At 54.1% G+C, this 12595-nt stretch overlaps 3 protein-coding genes across 8 annotated transcripts; 1 reads left to right on the top strand and 2 right to left on the bottom strand.

Annotated features, from left to right (window-relative positions):
- Positions 1-646: 646 nt before the first annotated feature.
- On the top strand, positions 647-5670 carry MPIG6B (megakaryocyte and platelet inhibitory receptor G6b). 6 transcript variants are annotated; one of them, XR_007462696.1, is made up of 6 exons: positions 647-763; positions 966-1313; positions 1471-1561; positions 1812-1929; positions 2067-2146; positions 5591-5670. XR_007462696.1 is itself a non-coding variant. In XM_049653573.1 (6 exons), the coding sequence occupies exons 1-6, from the start codon at positions 703-705 to the stop codon at positions 2359-2361; spliced, it is 822 nt and encodes a 273-aa protein (XP_049509530.1). In that variant the 5' UTR covers positions 652-702; the 3' UTR covers positions 2362-4268. The 6 variants fall into 6 exon arrangements, 4 of the variants coding, with proteins under 4 accessions (XP_049509530.1, XP_049509533.1, XP_049509531.1 ...); XR_007462695.1 differs by lacking the exon at positions 5591-5670 and adding an exon at positions 2257-2344 and having other exon boundaries at positions 648-763; XM_049653573.1 differs by lacking the exon at positions 5591-5670 and adding an exon at positions 2257-4268 and having other exon boundaries at positions 652-763; positions 2048-2146.
- DDAH2 (dimethylarginine dimethylaminohydrolase 2) lies at positions 4204-7786 on the bottom strand. The gene is made up of 7 exons (XM_049653572.1): positions 7236-7786; positions 6039-6401; positions 5828-5927; positions 5631-5704; positions 5348-5467; positions 4715-4864; positions 4204-4525 (listed from the first exon to the last, which is right to left on the bottom strand). Exons 2-7 carry the CDS (start codon positions 6333-6335, stop codon positions 4409-4411), a joined length of 858 nt encoding a protein of 285 aa, XP_049509529.1. The 5' UTR covers positions 6336-6401; positions 7236-7786; the 3' UTR covers positions 4204-4408.
- A 147-nt stretch (positions 7787-7933) lies between these two features.
- Positions 7934-10728, bottom strand: CLIC1 (chloride intracellular channel 1). The gene is made up of 5 exons (XM_049653577.1): positions 10591-10728; positions 10249-10374; positions 9984-10090; positions 9181-9362; positions 7934-8174 (listed from the first exon to the last, which is right to left on the bottom strand). Exons 1-5 carry the CDS (start codon positions 10644-10646, stop codon positions 8013-8015), a joined length of 633 nt encoding a protein of 210 aa, XP_049509534.1. The 5' UTR covers positions 10647-10728; the 3' UTR covers positions 7934-8012.
- Between the last annotated feature and the right edge of the window lie 1867 nt (positions 10729-12595).

Below are 12595 nucleotides of genomic sequence, written 5' to 3'. Positions count from 1 at the left end.
GGCCCTTAGAAGGTTCTCAGAACTTGCCCTGGCTAAACTAGGGCTTGGTCTGGCCTGGGTTGTTCTAGTTCAGTGAGGGCCAATGAAGTCCAGGGTGTGGGGCATGTGCACCTGCTCCAAAGTGTCTCTCAAATCAAAACCTGCCAGTCTGGGTGGGGCACCACTGGCTGGGAGGGACAGCGTGGGCACAGAGGTGAAGTAGAAGCTAAAATAAGAATAGAAATAATAATAATAATAATAATAATAGTAATAGTGAGCACTTAGTGCTCCTATGTGTCAGCCATTGTGCTAGGTGTTTTACATGTATTACTCTTTTTCTTTCTCAATCCTCTATGAGGTAGGTGCTTTTATCCCTGTTTTACAGATGAGCGAACAGGCCCAGAGAAGTTAAGCGACTTGCCTGCACGTGAAGTCAGGATTTGAACTCAGCCAGCCAGCCCGGACGCTCTGGGCCGCTGCTAACTGCAGGAGTTAAAGTTTTGCGAAAGTGTTCTGTAACCAGCCCGAACACCACTTTTAACCGAGTATTGTTTGAGAGCTGTGAAGGGCTCCCAGAGGGATCCCAGCTGGTAGCCCCGCCCTCCTTTTATCGGAGCGCCCAGACCCGCGAACCCCCCCCCCCCCCCCCCCCCGCCAACCCCTTGGTTTCCCTCTGGTCTCCTCTGCTGATCCACTCCCTCCTCTCCCCACCACATCCCAGTCATGGCCCTGGTTCTGCAACTGCTGCCTGTGCTGTTGGCGAGGGCCCAGGGAGACCCCGGGGGTAAGCCATGCCCCAGGAAAGTTGGGATAGGTGCAAGGAAAGACCGAGGCAGGGGACGGCGCGGGGGTGGGGGAGGGGAGGGTGGTGTGTGTGGAAAGATGAGGAGCGCAGGAGAGCAGAGGAGAGGGGAGAGAGAGGAGACGGGAGTGGGATTCGTCTCTAACTGTGGACTTGCCCTAACCACTGTCCCCTCCAAACCCAGCTTCACTGGACGGCCGCCCTGGAGACCGGGTGAATTTCTCCTGCGTAGGGGTCTCGCATCCCATCCGCTGGGCCTGGGCGCCTAGCTTCCCGGCCTGCAGGGGCCTGTCCAAAGGACGCCGCCCAATCCTGTGGGCCTCATCCAGCGGGACCCCCACTGTGTCTCCCGTCCAGCCCTTTGCTGGTCGCCTACGTGCCCTGGACCCTAGTATCCGGCGGCTGGAGCTGCTCCTGAGCGCGGGGGACTCAGGCACCTTTTTCTGCAGGGGCCGCCGCGAGGAGGAGAGCCGTACTGTGCTGCATGTGCTAGGGGACGGGGCTGACTGCAGGGCTCCGGGGCCTGCCCACGGTAGGTCCAGGTCTTTGCGCACGGGGGCTTAACTTGAACACAGACCCTGGGGAGGGAGAGAGGCCTTGGCTGGACGTTCTTGACCTGGAGAGCTAGTTCTCTGTTCTCGCACCCCTGACCTCGGCATACACCGCCATCCCCTCCTCCGTTTCCCCAGGGTCCATGTATCCCCAGCTCCTGATCCCACTGCTGGGCGCTGGACTAGTGCTGGGACTTGGGGCGTTGGGCGTGGTCTGGTGGTGGCGCAGGTGAGCACAATGGGTGAGGCTTGAGGCGGGAAGGGCAGGACTAGAACCTTCGCAGACTTTAGCTAGATCTAGAGCTGGGGCATGTGGTTTAGAGAAAAATGGGGGAGGTCACAACTTGGGCCGAGGCCACAGACTGGTGGGTGGAGCCCTGGCTTGGAAGGTGAAGATAGAGCTGGAGCAGGATCAGAGCATGGGCAGAATTATCGGTGGGAGTGGAGCCCAAATTGTTTGTGGGTCTGACCCTTCCGAGTTGCTGGGTTGCTGTTGGTCCCGAGGAGAACGAGACAAAACTGATGGCACTCAAAGACTCCTACACATCCGTTACAGGCGATCACCCCCGCACCCGCCTCAACCACTCCCCAGATTTGGTGAGACTAATTCCACCTCATTTTCCTTCTACTGCTCCTGCACTTCCCATCTCTCAATTCCTGAGTCTGAGCCCTTCCTGGGAGCAGACAAGTTGGTCACTTTCTCTCAATTCTTCAGCTCTGTCCCCCCCATATAGATCCACTGGTGAAAGTCGAGACCCAGAGGCCAGCAAAGGAGGAGGAGCCTAAGATCACAGGGGACCTGGACCAGGAGCCGGTAAGGGCCTGGGGATTGGAAGAGGACTGGCCAGAATCCCCGAAGAAAAGCCTGTATCCCCCAGGGAGTCAGATCTCTGAGACCCTTCTGCTTTCCTGCCCACCTTTCAGAGCCTGCTCTATGCAGACCTGGATCATCTGGCCCTCAGAAGGCCCCTCCGGTTAACCCCAGTGGTCCCTGCTGATGCCTCCACCATCTATGCGGTTGTAGTTTGAAGGGAAGTCCTTATTCCAAACCTCGAACCTCGCAAGCTGGGGGTTCTCAGCTCTCCACAACTTTTGGCCCCTCCTTGGCTACTCACTTGGAAAAGGAATCCACCATGGGATAGAATCGAGCACTAGCCTGAGAGTCAGGAGCCCTGGGTTCCAGGCTATCTCTGCCACTGATCTTGCTCCTTCAGCTACCCCATCTCATAACTTCACCATTGGTGCTCTCTCTAAACCTGATCAAGCCCTGTCTCCCTATCTTAAGACATCAACAACTCCTAGATAGTTGTCCTACTCTTCCCTTCCCCCCACAGTCCAGCTCTTTGAACCAGGGGCCTACACCCATATTTTCTTCTCCTTTACTCCACCCCCACTGCTCATCTGCTCTCCATGAGGTTGCCAGTGAGGTCCTGATGGCCACACCCAGTAGATTTTTTAGCATTCATCTGGCTTGGTCTTTGATCACTCCCTTCTTTAAGCTCTGTTTTTCTTTAATGCTGGTGTCTTCCTTTTGGACTCTTTTTCCTTGCTCCCTACCCCCATGGTATTCCCCACCATTCTAGGTTTGTCCTTTCTTTATCGGACTTCCCTCTTTGGGAATCTGCCATTCGCAGCCAGTTCTCAGCCCTCACCTCTGCAAACAACTCAGAACTCTCTCCAGCTCACATTTCCGGGAATGGGATCTCCCAACTATCCCTGAGACATCTCTGTCTGGTTGGCCGTAGGCATTTTGCACACAGCATACCCAAAACCCAACTCATTGTCACTTAATACTTGTCTGCATTCTCTATTGATCAACCCAGTTGCCTAAGCCAGAAACTGGGAGTCATGCAGACCTTCTTCCGCTCACTCCCACACAATGAACCAAGTCCTATTTTAATGTCACTGTGAAATCCTACCCTTCTTCACGCCCAGGGCTACCACCCGAATGTACTCTCATTTCTTCCCTGGTCACCCATAGCCCCACCTCATCCTCTTGTCCTTGTCTTCCTCCCTCAAGCCAGAGGGGTCCTCCCCAAATGGTAACCTACTCCTCATGGCCTATATTCCAGAATTGCAGTATTTCTTTCCATAACCTTCAGCTCTGGAGCCATGGGCCTTGGCTTTGGGTACAAGGTGCTGCAGCACTCTGCCTACTCTCCAGGCTTGTCCCTGTCACTCCACATGCACACAACGTGCCAGCCTTGGAGAGATTCTCCCCAGCCTCCAAATATGCCTTTGCACAATTCAAGTCCTTCTTCCTGGATCACTCTTCCTCCTCCTCCCCACCACCTTCCTGGCTAATTCTTCTTTATCCTCAGTTGAAATGTAGCCTTTCCTGGGAAGCCATTCCTGACCCTCTTTGCCTACCTCTGTGTACATCTTGATGCCTTAGGCAGTCTCCTTATTTATCTCATAGCAACAACATCCTGTGAATTGTTCCATCACAACCTGTATTTCAATTTCATATACTGTGAGTTCCCTGATATCAGGAGACTGACCCTTTTTAATTTTACTGCTAAGCCTCAGTAAATGAGTGAATGAAAATGAATGTCCCTGGAAGTGTCACTTCTTCCTCTCTATCATCTAGGAGTGAGTTGGTAATCTACCAGTTTCTGAATCATCTGACATTTGGATAAATTGAGTGATCCACCCATACTCTTTCTTCTCTCCCTCATATGTGCTGCCCACAATAGAAATTCTATCCTGTCCATCTTGTGCCCAAACACCTATGATAGGGCTGGGCAATGAGTCAGTAAGTGCCTAATGAGGGTTTGATGAATGAAGGAGGCCTCCTTCCCAGCACTAACCCCAGGTTTCAGCCCTGCCCCTACCCCTCTGCCCCAATAAGACACAAGCCACAACCCAGTCTAAAAGGTTGGTTCTGTTTATTAGCTCTGAGGAAGATGACTCACCCAGTGGACTCTATCCTTTTTCCCACACTAAGCCCTCCCCCCCCCATCTTGGGGCCCTCTCCCCACTACTACCTATTCACTGTCCTCTATCTAAGCCTCCTTCCCCTTCTAATCCCAATGCTGCCCTACCCCTGGCCAGCCAGGACCCCAAGGCCAGGCCCTCAGCTGTGGGGGCGTGTGCTGAGCACCAGGCAGAGGGAGCTGAGCCCAGCGCCTGCCTTCTCCAGTTCTGAGCAGGACACAGGTACCAGCGTGACATCAGAGAGCTTCTGCAGTGCCTGCAGGGAGGATATAAAGTGAGGAGAGGGGAGTAAGATCCTGAGGCCACAGCCAGGCCCTTCTTCTAGCCAGCTCAGGGTGGCACCACCCATGCTTCCAGAGACGGTACCCCTTCTTCCTCCCACTAAGAAGGCCTGAGACCCCTTTCTCTGGTTGGTGGCAGTGGTGGAGCTGCTGCCTTCCCTCACCTCCTGGCTATTAGGCAGGTCCCCGCCTCCACGGTGCAGGAGAAAAGGGGGCACACCAGGCAACCCAGGACGCAGAAAGAGACAGTCAGCAGCTGCGTCATCTGGGAGCGTCAGGGACGCATAGGGGTGGTCCGTCAACACTGCCATCGCCTGAGGGAGAGGAAAGAGGAAGTGCTGAAGCTCAGAGGGCTGAGGACACAGTTACATTTGCTGTACAATAATGCTAGCAAGCACTTAGCCCTTAGTATGTGTCAGGCAGTGTTCTAAGTGATTTAGTTACCTCTGTTCCACCTCATACTCACATGCACTTCCTTCTACCTCCAACCCTCTTCTCCCCCTCTCCAGCCCCTCCCAGTCAATTTCATACATCCTTCAAGTCATAGCTTAGTTGCCATCTTTTGGGAGTTACTTGAAACTCGGGAAGATGATGTGAATCTGCTGTGTTCCCTGTCCTTGTCCTGCTAGTATAACAACTTGCTTTCTCACAGGTTTTCACACTAGATAGTCCGCCCCATGAGGGCAGGGTTTGGAGTTAATTCTCTGAACCTCCCTGCTTTCAGCCTCTAGGGCCGGGAGCCACACCCACTTTTGTGGCCGAACCCCAACCTGCCCCACCCCTGCCCCGCCTCTCACCCTGACAGCCTTTTGGGCGGCTTCGCTGCTACCCGCTACCACAGTGCGGGGTCCCCCCATGCCGCAGAGGCCGCGCAGGTGGGAGGGGCTCGAGACTGGCACTGTGGAGACAGCGAAGTCCTAGGGGCAACAAGGGAAAGAATTCAGGGGAAGTGGGAGGAGTGAGAGGATTCCCTAAAACACAAGCTGCTTTTGGCTCCTCCCTACGCCGCGTCCCACCCCACGCCCTTCCTACCCCATCAGCTCCTGGCTCCCCCAGCACGAAGCTGGTCCTGCTCCTCACCCGAAACGTGTCAGCCACGATCTCAGCTCCTCGGTGATTGGTCCACTTGGAGAGACCTACGAAAAACTCCCGGCCTGAGCCCAGGGAGGCCGCGGGGGTTTAAGAGAGAGAGTGAGTTGGAAACAAGGCCCGACGTGGCCCAGTCTCAACTCTGCTTCCCAGTGCAAAGCCCAGGAATGCAGCCACCTCAGCCTCACCGGTAAAGAGAACATCAGTGCCATCCAGCGTCGCGTTCTCATCTCCCATCTCCACAATCCGGAGCCCAAGGTCCTGAAGGGCTTTGCGGACTCCATCGACCTTAGGGCAGGAAAAGAGGGCGCGGGGCAGAGACATTCCCACCTGCAATTCTTAAAACCCCATACGGCCAGCTACCCCTCTCCTCTTACCCACCCGCACCCTGGCGCTCACCTCCGGCCTGCGGGCGGGGCTCCAGGGCCGCGTGATTAGGGCCGTGTCCCCTTGGATCACGGCGGTGTCACCGAGCAGCGGTCCCAGCGGCAGCGACTCTTCAGGAGGCAGTTCTAGCAGCTGCAGCCCCAATCGCTGCCTCAGTTTACCCCCCAGTACCCCGTGCTCCCTCTGGGCTTTAGCCAGGTCCAGAGCCGGGAGGCCAGCTCCCGCACCCTCCCCCGAAGCCAGGCTCTCTGGGACCCCCCGGATCAGGGCATGGGAGCAGCGGCCCAGCCCCTCCCCCGGCGTCCCCATCCCATCCACACAGTCTCCCCCTCCGGCCGCGCTGATTTCTTAGTTTTCTCTTTTTACTTCACCTGTCTGGGAGAAGAGACAGAAAGGGAGGAGGGCAAAGAAAGAGACATGCACAGAAGGGCGTAGGGGGTGGTTAAGAGCGCCCGGGTCTTCCTTCTGCCATCTCCGGGCGCCCCTCCCACTTCGCCCCACCCCCTCCAGAAGTTCCCCTCCCGCCAACTCCATTCCACCCCGCACCCTTCGGGGTCTGCTTCTTTGGAGGGAGTCCGAGGAACAAGACCGGGACCCCTAATCTCTAAAACACCTGTTGCCCCTGTTCGGGGGCTTCGCGAGGTCCCTGCTAGGCGCCCCTCTTGGCAGCCGCTAGGATGCGCTCACTCCCCAAAAATGCAACGGCCCCGCCCCCTTAACCCTCAGCTGCTCGCTGCCATAGGGACCCGAAGTGAGGCAAGGGACCCAAAGGGGTTATGGGACAGGAGGAGACAGCTGGGGAGATAGTCAGGGCCTGGGAGATGGAAGTCCTGAATGCCCAACAAGAAAGGGAGAGAGGGGCAACGAGGGAGGAATTAGAGCCTAAGGAGTTAAATATCTTCTCTCCACCCCTGTCGGTCGTGCTACCCCTAGCACGACCCAGTAGAAACCAGACCAAGTCCCGGAGGACTGGGAGAGGTCTAAAACGAAATCCAAGGGGCGGGGAAACCGGGGGCGTGGTCCCAGGGAGCGGGCACCACTCCCGGCTCCAGGACCGTTTCCCCGTCCATCTCCCCCAAAGTCTACCCAGCTCAGCTCCGCACACAAATTTCGGCCTCCTGCACTCTGTCGGGTATTGAGCACGGGCCCGGCAACCTCAAACTCTGGCCCGCACACGGTCCGGGGGACATCTCCAACCCCTAGACTTACCTCTAGCGGCCACCCAGACTCCAGCGCTCTTGTGTTCTTGGCTGGGGCCCCACCCCCCTGAGGACAGAGTTGGTTGGAGAAGGGAGTCCTAGTCTTCAAGCCTCGGGGGCTGGAGCTCTTGGCTTTTGAGGGGTCCCTGGGTAAGGCGAGCTCAAGAACTACGGTGGGGCGGGGGCGCGACTGTCTGGCGGCTCCGGGGCATTGTCTAAGCGGGACGGGGCGGGGCTCCTCGAGGCCACGCCCATTCCGCCCTGCTACGCCGCGCCCACTCCACAGGGACTGCGCTCCCCTTCTCTGAACTCGGCCCCGCCCCGTGAGTGCTGCCCAGGCCCACCCAGATATGGAGGGCCCTGTCGGCTGGGCAGCAAATGCGACATGGACCACAAGACAGCGTTATGGTGGACCGGCACGAAAAATGGAAGCCTGACCACAAATACCCCTCTTTTAAATTCCTGGCTTCTGCCCTGAGCTCAAGGTCACTGACCCACCTTTCATTCTGTGTTACCCACACTGCAGCCCCCTTTGTGCAAAACGACACTACATTTTCATTCTGTATTTTATTACTGAAATACATTGTCCTACCCACACCCCCACACAATAAAAATCTTACCTAGATTCCCCATCTTTCCCCTCAGCCCCCCAGTCAGCCCTACACAAGTGCTCCAGGATTCTCTGCCCACTGGCCATTTTGGAGTGTGTCCATTGGGTAGCCACGTGGAAACCACCTGGTGCCTTTGTGGAGAAAATAGAGGGGGGGCACAGAGCCCCAGGAGGGGCTTATTTGAGGGCCTTGGCCACTTGCTCATAAGCCAGCTCGATCTCCTCGTCATCTGGACAGGTGGAGGCAAACTCTTCCCGAGCATAGGCATTGCGCAAGTATCGATGCACTCCGCGGAACACCTCTGGGATGGAGAATCCCCTGTACTTCTTACATACCACCTGGGGGTGCGGAGAGGAGAGGGACCAACATGTTAGCCTCAGGGGAAGCCACAATGGCTCTTGGTCTTTCCCTTCTCCCAAGGCTTACATGATAAAATCTAGCCTTCCTGTCCAGGCATTCAAGAACCTCTACTATCTGGCTTCTCTTCCTGTAATTCTTATCTCCCATATGAATCATTTTCTCCAATGGGCTTTCTAACTCCTCGCTTTCTCCTATTGTCTTCACCCTTCCTCTCCATTTACTGAAATCCTGGTCATTTATAACCTGCTCCTTTTCAGACCACCCCATTCCATGGTGCCACTTCTCTCCTTGATTATATTGAGATATAATTCACAAATCATAAAATTCTCCTCTTGAATTTCCACAAAAACTTTTGCCCCTATTTTTCATTTGGCTTTTATCATGTATTATTAATTCACTTTCATGTGAATGTTTTATCTTCCCAGCTAGATTTCAAATCCTTTGAGAGCAAGAACCAATCATCGTACATCTTTGTGTCTTTCAGCGTCCAGTATACAGTTTTCAATACAGAGGTCTGTAGCAGACTGACATTAGGCCCATGTTTCACAAACTAAACCATAGCTTTAAGGCTAAGACAAAAACATGGGAACCAGCAGTTTTCATCTTTCATCACAAGAGGAAGTGGAGACTGATGCGATAAAAAGAGTTAAAGCTCTGATTTTAGGAAAAGCCTGCTTTGTCTTATCTGGGGATTTGGCAGTGACAGAGATAGGAAGAACACTCTTGATAGCAATACTGGGATATGTTACTCTCGGCCAATCTGCTGCACCCACAGCCTATGTCACGGAATGTAATTCTCTCAAGCCCTGGTCTGCAGCAATGGCTGCCGAGAAGGAATGGGGTAGTATCTGCTATTGGTAGCAATCCACAGAAACCATCCCAAGAAAGAAACCACCTTAGGAGTGGTTGTCATGGGAAACCTGTGTGGGAGCTTCTTAAAGAGCCATCCAGTGGCCACCTTCTACTCCTACAATGACCACCCACCTGCACTATGTGGAGCTTTGGCAACAGGTTGCAGTCAGCCAGAGTGAGCTCATTGCCATCCAGAAACTTCCTCTGAGAGATACCCTCATCCTCAGCACTGGTCTCATCCACTTCTTCGGGGAGGGGGGATGTCAAGTAATTGTCTAAAACTTTCAGGGCTTTCAGGAGCCCCTTCTCCAGATCTGTGCAAGAAAGGGGAATTGGTAAGAACATCAAAAGATCAGCATAGTCCGGGAGGACCTAGGGAGTGGAGGGTGAATGAATACTAATGGTGAGGCCAGTCCAAGAGAATAATATCTAACACGAACGTAGTTTTCCATGTGTTATTATTCTAAGCACTTTACACACAACAACTCATCTAATTCTCACATAAACCCATGAAATAGGTATTGTTATCCTCATTTTATAGATCTGGAAATGGATTTACAGAGAAATTAAATGAATTGCTCAAAGTCACACAGCTAGTAGTGTTTGTACTCAGGTAGTCTGGATCTAGAGTTACTGTTCTTAAGCACAGCCTATTCTGCCAGAAAACAGACCAGCAGCTAACCCAACTAATGTCCTCAGTGGGGCTGGAGAGACTAGGTAACAAATGAGAGAAGCTTAAAGTCACAGCCATCATAAATACGAAGAAATATGGGGCTGAAGTAAAAGTAAGGTGGCTGGGGCGAGAGGCAGTGAAGGTTTGCCAACATCTGCTCCACCTCCCTGACAGCTGAATTTCCAGGTGCTCCTAATGTTTCCCAATCCCTAGATCTTCTCCATTACTCCTAGGACCCTGGCCTCCAACCCTTGAAACTCACTGTCATTGAGAGCTGGGTTGGAATTCTTGATGTAAGCAGAAAATTTGGCAAATATGTCCAGCCCAGCCGTGTTGGATTCAGGGTTCAGAGCTGCCAACTTGGGGTACCTGAAAGCCAATGGAAGAAACAGGATAAGATATCTTCCGGAAGGAGCCTCAGCTCCCCTGCTCTAGCCCATCACCATTCCCATTTTCCATTTCTTCAACACCTCTTTTTCCTAGAGTCTCCCAGCTACCCACTCCCTCCTTTCCAAGTGCCCTTATACCTGGGAGGGCACAGCACAGCCTCCAGAAACTCCTCAATCTTGTTGGTGTCTGTGTGCACTTCAGTGCCATACAGCAGGAATGGGAGCTGCCCTCCCGGGCACAGCTTCTGTACTGTCTCAGTCCGCCTGGAGAAGAGGCCAGGCATCAGGACAGGAAAAGGGGGTCAGGGAGAACCAGAAAGGGGAGATGGAGGGATGTGGGAAGAAAAAGGAGCTCTGGGTGGAGGGGGGCGGGGAAAAGTGCAGGATGAAGGGCTAGGATTAGGTGAGTGTATGTGTGTGCATATATGTGTGCACATATGTGTGCACCAGGGGTGTTTAGAGGAACAGAAATTGGCCCACCTCTTGGTGTCAACAGTGGTGACGTTGAAGGTGACTCCCTTGAGCCAGAGTACCATGAACAGTCTCTGGGAGAAGGGGCAGTTCCCAATCTTGGCCCCATCACTGCCAGCCTGAAAAGCAACCCCCACCCCAAAGTTAGGCCTGGTACACCCCACCCAACCCCAGGCCATTCTCTGAACCTCCTACTCCCAGATCTAGCTGTTTTCTGCCTTGTCATAACATTCAGTCTCACCAGTTAAAGCTCCCCCAAGAAGTGGGCTCTCCACTCTGGAGGTAGAGCAAACCTAGCGCAGATCACTGGGAACATTTTCTGCAAAGGGCAACTTCTGGTTCCCCAGAGGGGTCAGGACAGGTGGGAATGAGGCAGAGGGATGGGGTTTTGGAGAACTTGGAGGATCTGGACCATAGAGAGGGAAGACTAAACAGTAATGCAGTTTTCTATATGCTATTCTCAGCACTTTACATACAAACACTTATTTAATCCTCACATCCATAGAGAGGGACTTGGTAGGTTAGAGGCCTGGATTCCTGAACGGAGTAGAGTCTGCAGATTGGCAAGGTGCAGCAGGGTTTGGAAGCCAGGGTTCTGGTTCTTTATGTCTCCACCAAGCTGTTTCTAGCAGCCAGGTAGGGGAGTCAAGGGGCGCAGAGCCTCACCCTAAAGATGTAGAGGGCTTTACAGAGGGGGGCTGCCCTCTAATTGGCAAGTGGTGACCTCATCCCCCAAGGGACCTCCCCCTAGGCTGAGGGTGATTCATCTCACTGTGTCTCCGGCCTTAGCAGCTTCCTTCCTGGCAAGGAGTGGGGGCAGGGACCTGTGAGGCTGAGGCCTGGGCTGCGGAGGGCCACCTCCCTCTTCCCCACACACTACTTGTGGGATCTCCCAGCACATGGCCCGTAGCTCCAGATAACTGTCCTCACACAGGACCCAGGGCTCTGTAGAGCAGCCTCACCCAGGAATAAAAATAGCCCTTGAGGCAAGTATGAGTGAGGTGGGGACCACACCTAAGGGGGGCGGGCCCAGGCACAGCTGGGCACAGGGAGAGGGAATGGCTTCCCCAGAAGCCCCAAGCATAAAGAAGGGGGAAAGCGGCAGGACGCACAAAGAAGGACGGCAGGATGCACAAAGAAGGACGAACAAAGAAGGGGAAGTAGAGAGAAAGGCGGCAGGAAAGTGAAGGGTGGGGAGAATGTGAAAACAAGGAGACACAGATGGAGAGGGAGGTGCAGAGATGAGGTCCAGGATTGGGTAAGAATGCCCTGGAGTGGGGAGGGGAGCAGAGCAGCAACAGTGGAGTCTGCGGTCTGTGTTTTCATATTCTCAAAGGCCAAAGGACCACCACTCTTCATCCACACCCACAGAGAGAGGAGAGAGTTGGGGCGACTCTTTTTCTCCTGTTTCTAAAAGCCCCAAACCGTGAATGCCCTAACCCAGGCTTCCCCCTCCTTCTGATACCTCTCTCCACCTATCCTTGTGGGAGCCCCAGCTAAACTCGCATCTAGCGACCTCCCTTTTTCTGGCTTCTGCGAGTCCCTGGAACCCTTCCGGACCCACCCCATCTCCAGCCCCGCTGCTATAACTCCACTTCCACTCTCTCACTTCCTTCCACCTACCAGTCCTTCCCCATGGATCCCCTCTCGGCCTCCCTTACCACACCCTCTCCCTTGAAACCTACCTTGCCACACACACACACTTGCACATTTCTCCAAGTCTCCCCCCAAGACACTCCTCACTCTGGTCTTCTCATAGGACCACCTGTCCTGATGTTTCCCTCTGACCCTCCAAACCCTGTTGGGTCCCACTGCACCATTCTCCCCCAGTCTTTCCTATCCGACCCTTCCCCCAGCCTCTCAATATTCTCAACTCCTGGGAACCCTCCTAAGGCTGCTGGAAACTTCTACAAACTTTTCAGGATTGGGCATAGAATTCTCATTACCACCCCCCCCACACACACACAAACACACACACGACAATTGTCTTCCCTTTCCAAAGCCACCCCCCCCC

This window comes from Panthera uncia, assembly GCF_023721935.1.
Source record: "Panthera uncia isolate 11264 chromosome B2 unlocalized genomic scaffold, Puncia_PCG_1.0 HiC_scaffold_24, whole genome shotgun sequence".
NCBI lineage: Eukaryota > Metazoa > Chordata > Mammalia > Carnivora > Felidae > Panthera > Panthera uncia.
This window is presented reverse-complemented; position numbering and strand designations above follow the sequence as displayed.

What these genes read in the sequence shown, in the direction of transcription:
- CLIC1 (XM_049653577.1), bottom strand. Translation starts at nt 10,646, where the DNA reads ATGGTACTCTGGCTCAAGGGAGTCACCTTCAACGTCACCACTGTTGAC. An exon ending in ACCACTGTTGACACCAAGAG is followed by an intron (nt 10,375 to 10,590) that starts GTGGGCCAATTT and finishes CCTCTTCTCCAG; the next exon opens with GCGGACTGAGACAGTACAGA. An exon ending in CAACCCAGCTCTCAATGACA is followed by an intron (nt 9,363 to 9,983) that starts GTGAGTTTCAAG and finishes TTTCTTGCACAG; the next exon opens with ATCTGGAGAAGGGGCTCCTG.
- MPIG6B (XM_049653573.1), top strand. Translation starts at nt 703, where the DNA reads ATGGCCCTGGTTCTGCAACTGCTGCCTGTGCTGTTGGCGAGGGCCCAG. An exon ending in GTGGTCTGGTGGTGGCGCAG is followed by an intron (nt 1,562 to 1,811) that starts GTGAGCACAATG and finishes GACCCTTCCGAG; the next exon opens with TTGCTGGGTTGCTGTTGGTC. An exon ending in GGGACCTGGACCAGGAGCCG is followed by an intron (nt 2,147 to 2,256) that starts GTAAGGGCCTGG and finishes CCCACCTTTCAG; the next exon opens with AGCCTGCTCTATGCAGACCT.
- DDAH2 (XM_049653572.1), bottom strand. Translation starts at nt 6,335, where the DNA reads ATGGGGACGCCGGGGGAGGGGCTGGGCCGCTGCTCCCATGCCCTGATC. An exon ending in CACTGATGTTCTCTTTACCG is followed by an intron (nt 5,705 to 5,827) that starts GTGAGGCTGAGG and finishes CCCTGGGCTCAG; the next exon opens with GCCGGGAGTTTTTCGTAGGT. An exon ending in CCGCCCAAAAGGCTGTCAGG is followed by an intron (nt 4,865 to 5,347) that starts GTGAGAGGCGGG and finishes CCTCTCCCTCAG; the next exon opens with GCGATGGCAGTGTTGACGGA.